At 48.4% G+C, this 3,670-nt stretch overlaps 1 protein-coding gene across 1 annotated transcript in view; it reads left to right on the top strand.

The window, feature by feature from the left end:
- The first annotated feature begins 265 nt into the window (after nucleotides 1-265).
- Nucleotides 266-3,670, top strand: part of PRPH2 (peripherin 2) — a 28,600-nt gene continuing 25,195 nt past the window's right edge. The window contains exon 1 of the mRNA XM_032141088.2: nucleotides 266-1,536. Coding sequence (XP_031996979.1) covers nucleotides 956-1,536 — 581 coding nt within the window. The 5' untranslated portion in view covers nucleotides 266-955. The remainder of the gene's footprint in view (nucleotides 1,537-3,670) is intronic.

The following is a 3,670-nucleotide window of genomic DNA, read 5'->3' as shown; positions in this document are numbered from 1 at the left end:
AATGTTTTCTCATGATCTGTCACTTTCTTTCTTTCCTTCCTTCTTCTCTTCTTTTCTTTGTCTTTTTTTAAATTTGAGACAGGGCCTCACTCTGTCACCCAGGCTGGAGTGCAGTGGCATGATCACGGCTCACTGCAGCCTTGAACTCCCCAGGCTCAGGTGATCTTGCCACCTCAGCCTCCACAGTAGCTGGGAGAACTACAGGTGTATGCCACCATACCCAGCTAATTTTTTTTTTTTTTTTTTTTTTTGTGGAGATGGGGTCTTCCTATGTAGCCCAGGCTGGTCTTGAACTCATGGGCTCAAGCAATCCACCCAACTTGGTCTCCCAAAGTGCAGGGATTATAGGCGTGAGCCACTGTGCCTGGCCCTGTCATTTCTTTTTTCAGAGAGGATAACAATTTATTTGTCCTACAGAAAGTTTTAAATGTTGAAGGAGATTGGCCTGGAAATATGCTTTTGGGGAGCAACATGGTCTGAGCCAGATCTCCAGATACAGCCCATTCTTCTGGCCAGTCTTGCCCTTTGGTCCTGATTCTCCAAGCTGTACCCAGAGCTCTCTGGTCCAGCATGTACCTAGAGGCTGCTTTTGACCATGTTTTGAGAGTGGCATGGCTTTATCTAATGGGATGAACCTGGCTAAAGAGATTAGCAAAACGTCTTGTGGATCCCACTTTTAATCTGCAGCGTTCAGGCTGCCCCTTCTTGGCTGGGAAGGGCGCTGAAGAAACAACGCCCAGGACCAGGACTATCCCCTGCTCAAGCTGTGATTCCGAGACCCCTGCCACCACTGCTGCATTCACAGGGATCACAGGCTAGTGGGGCTCGACATGGGCAGCCCCCAGGGCAGCTTCCTACAGCTTGGGCCATCTGCGCTTTTCCCAAGGCCCTAAGTCTTTAAGGTTTGGGGTGGGAGCTGTGCTGTGGGAAGCAGCCCGGACTACACTTGGCAAGCATGGCGCTACTGAAAGTCAAGTTTGACCAGAAGAAGCGGGTCAAGTTGGCCCAAGGGCTCTGGCTCATGAACTGGTTCTCCGTGTTGGCTGGCATCATCATCTTCAGCCTAGGACTGTTCCTGAAGATTGAACTCCGGAAGAGGAGTGATGTGATGAATAATTCTGAGAGCCATTTTGTGCCCAACTCATTGATAGGGATGGGGGTGCTATCCTGTGTCTTCAACTCTCTGGCTGGGAAGATCTGCTACGACGCCCTGGACCCGGCCAAGTATGCCAGATGGAAGCCCTGGCTGAAGCCGTACCTGGCTATCTGTGTCCTCTTCAACATCATCCTCTTCCTTGTGGCTCTCTGCTGCTTTCTGCTGCGGGGCTCGCTGGAGAACACCCTGGGCCAAGGGCTCAAGAACGGCATGAAGTACTACCGGGACACAGACACCCCTGGCAGGTGTTTCATGAAGAAAACCATCGACATGCTGCAGATCGAGTTCAAATGCTGCGGCAACAACGGCTTTCGGGATTGGTTTGAGATTCAGTGGATCAGCAATCGCTACCTGGACTTTTCCTCCAAAGAAGTCAAAGAGTGAGTGGCTTCCAGTCCTGGGGTCAGACCAGCCCCTCTCCCTGCACCCAGTACCTTTTCCTCTCCATCGGGTGCACAACTTATTACTGCGTATGTGAGGGTGTATCAGGTTGAGCCATATGAAATTGCTAATATTCTACCTCTTTGACCCATAAAAAATGACAGCTTCATAGGGTTCAATGTAATGTTGGCTAAGGTGGGAGGAAGGTGTCAATTTATGTAAGCTGTTTGGATAGGAGCCCCTTGGGATGAAGAGCCAGGCAGCAATGTGCGTCCACTTTATACAGAGGGATGGAGGTCATTCATAGATCACAAATACTGAGGTACTATTTGGCTATTTGTCCCATTCATTCAAAGTAGATGGATTCAGTCCCAGAAGTTTAAATTTCCTAGTTAGTTCCCTTGTTTTCCAGCCTTTCAACCCTGAGCATCCATTCCCAAGATGTTTGTCTGGATATATTGGAAAGAGCATAGGAAGGGGAAGTCACGAGATCTAGGGTGAAGTTTTGGCTCTGTTGTTCAAGGTCTTGTGACCTTGGGCAAGTCACTAGTCACTCTGCACTTTGGCTTGCCCATCTTTTAAATGAGCACTGGAATAGAATAGGTAATTTTGGAAGTCACCTCCTAGCCCTGGCTGGTACCTGGCATGCAGCAGGTACTCATTAAATGCTTGCTAGTGTTTACTTAGCAAGTCATGATAGTGCAACGTGATAAAGCATTTCTAAAGTATTCTTGGCATATGTAAAAGTAAAATGCTGCAATGGGCTGTGGGAAGTGCTGGTGAGAGAGAGACTCTCGACCACTGTGTCGGAGGGAACAGCCTGTGCTCTGGCTCCAGCAGGCTGCTCTTCCCAACACACCCACCAACCTGGGGCTCGAGTGACTTTTCAGGGAAAGGGCAGCCTGCCTTGAGGCAGCTGCTCTCCCTCACCTCTTCGTTCAGTCCGGCTCGACCTACCTGGCTGAGGTTAGGGGTTCAGTTATTCCTAAGGGTGGTTTTTTTCTTCCGAGTGAGGCTGGCAAGTCCAAGGGGACTTGAACTCAGGGCATTGGCACCAGCAGCCGGACATGTCTGAAACCCAAAACAACATTAATGATGCCCAAATGGCTAGCTTATAGCTGCCCTGCAGATGGAAGGGACGTCGAAGTGAAGGTCACTTCTTGGGATTTTATTTTCTTCTGGATGGAGATTACTGCTGCAAATCCCCAGTCAGGAGAGGATTGTAAAGGGCTGTGCCCTTCCCAGGTGACAGGTCTGCAGGGGCAGCACAAGATGCCATGATTTACATAAATCTCCCAAGGAGGGCATGAAGCCAGGGGGACAAGCGGAATGCTGGGGAGTGGGAGAGGCCGATGGTAGAACCAGCCTCTGTGAGCAGATGAGAAGGGGCTTTTCATCTTTTCCTCTGTCATTTCCCTTGATTGTCTCCTGCATAGAGTCAGTTCTTGGATAGATGTATTCAAATCTCTCAGTAACTCCAAATCCCCTTTTGTATCAGAGTGAAGGAATTATCTAGGTCACTCCATTCTCAATGGTCAATGGATCCAAAATTTCAGGCAAATATTTAGCTGAATCACAACTCCTTCGATGTCCCATACCAACTTGTTGGTAGGAAATTTTCCTAACTCCACTGACTTGGAAAAATTACTCTATTACATGCACAAAAAATACAGCAGTAATATTAAGAGAAACCAGAATAGGAAAACAAATTCAAGCTAGCTTCTCACCCATAACTTGATTAATGCCTTTAGTTTTTCTACATTTCAGTTTCAGTCTAGTCTTGTTAACATTTACATAGTCATATAGTGTAATGATAGTATAAGGACAATTTAGGGCCAGGTGCGGTAGCTCACGCCTGTAATCCCAGCACTTTGGGAGGCCGAGGCAGGCGGATCACCTGAGGTTGGGAGAGACCAGCCTGACCAACACGGAGAAGCCCCGTCTCTACTAAAAATACAAAATTAGCCGGGCGTGGTGGCGCATGCCTGTAATCCCAGCTACTCAGGAGGCTGAGGCGGGAGAACGCTTGAACCCGGGAGGCAGAGGTTGCAGTGAGCTGAGATCTCGCCATTGCACTCCAGCCTGGGCAACAAGAGCAAAACTCTGTTTCAAAAAAAAAAAAAAAAAAAAAAA

This window comes from Hylobates moloch, unplaced genomic scaffold (assembly GCF_009828535.3).
Source record: "Hylobates moloch isolate HMO894 unplaced genomic scaffold, HMol_V3 SCAFFOLD_20, whole genome shotgun sequence".
Classification (NCBI taxonomy): Eukaryota; Metazoa; Chordata; class Mammalia; order Primates; family Hylobatidae; genus Hylobates; species Hylobates moloch.
This window is presented reverse-complemented; position numbering and strand designations above follow the sequence as displayed.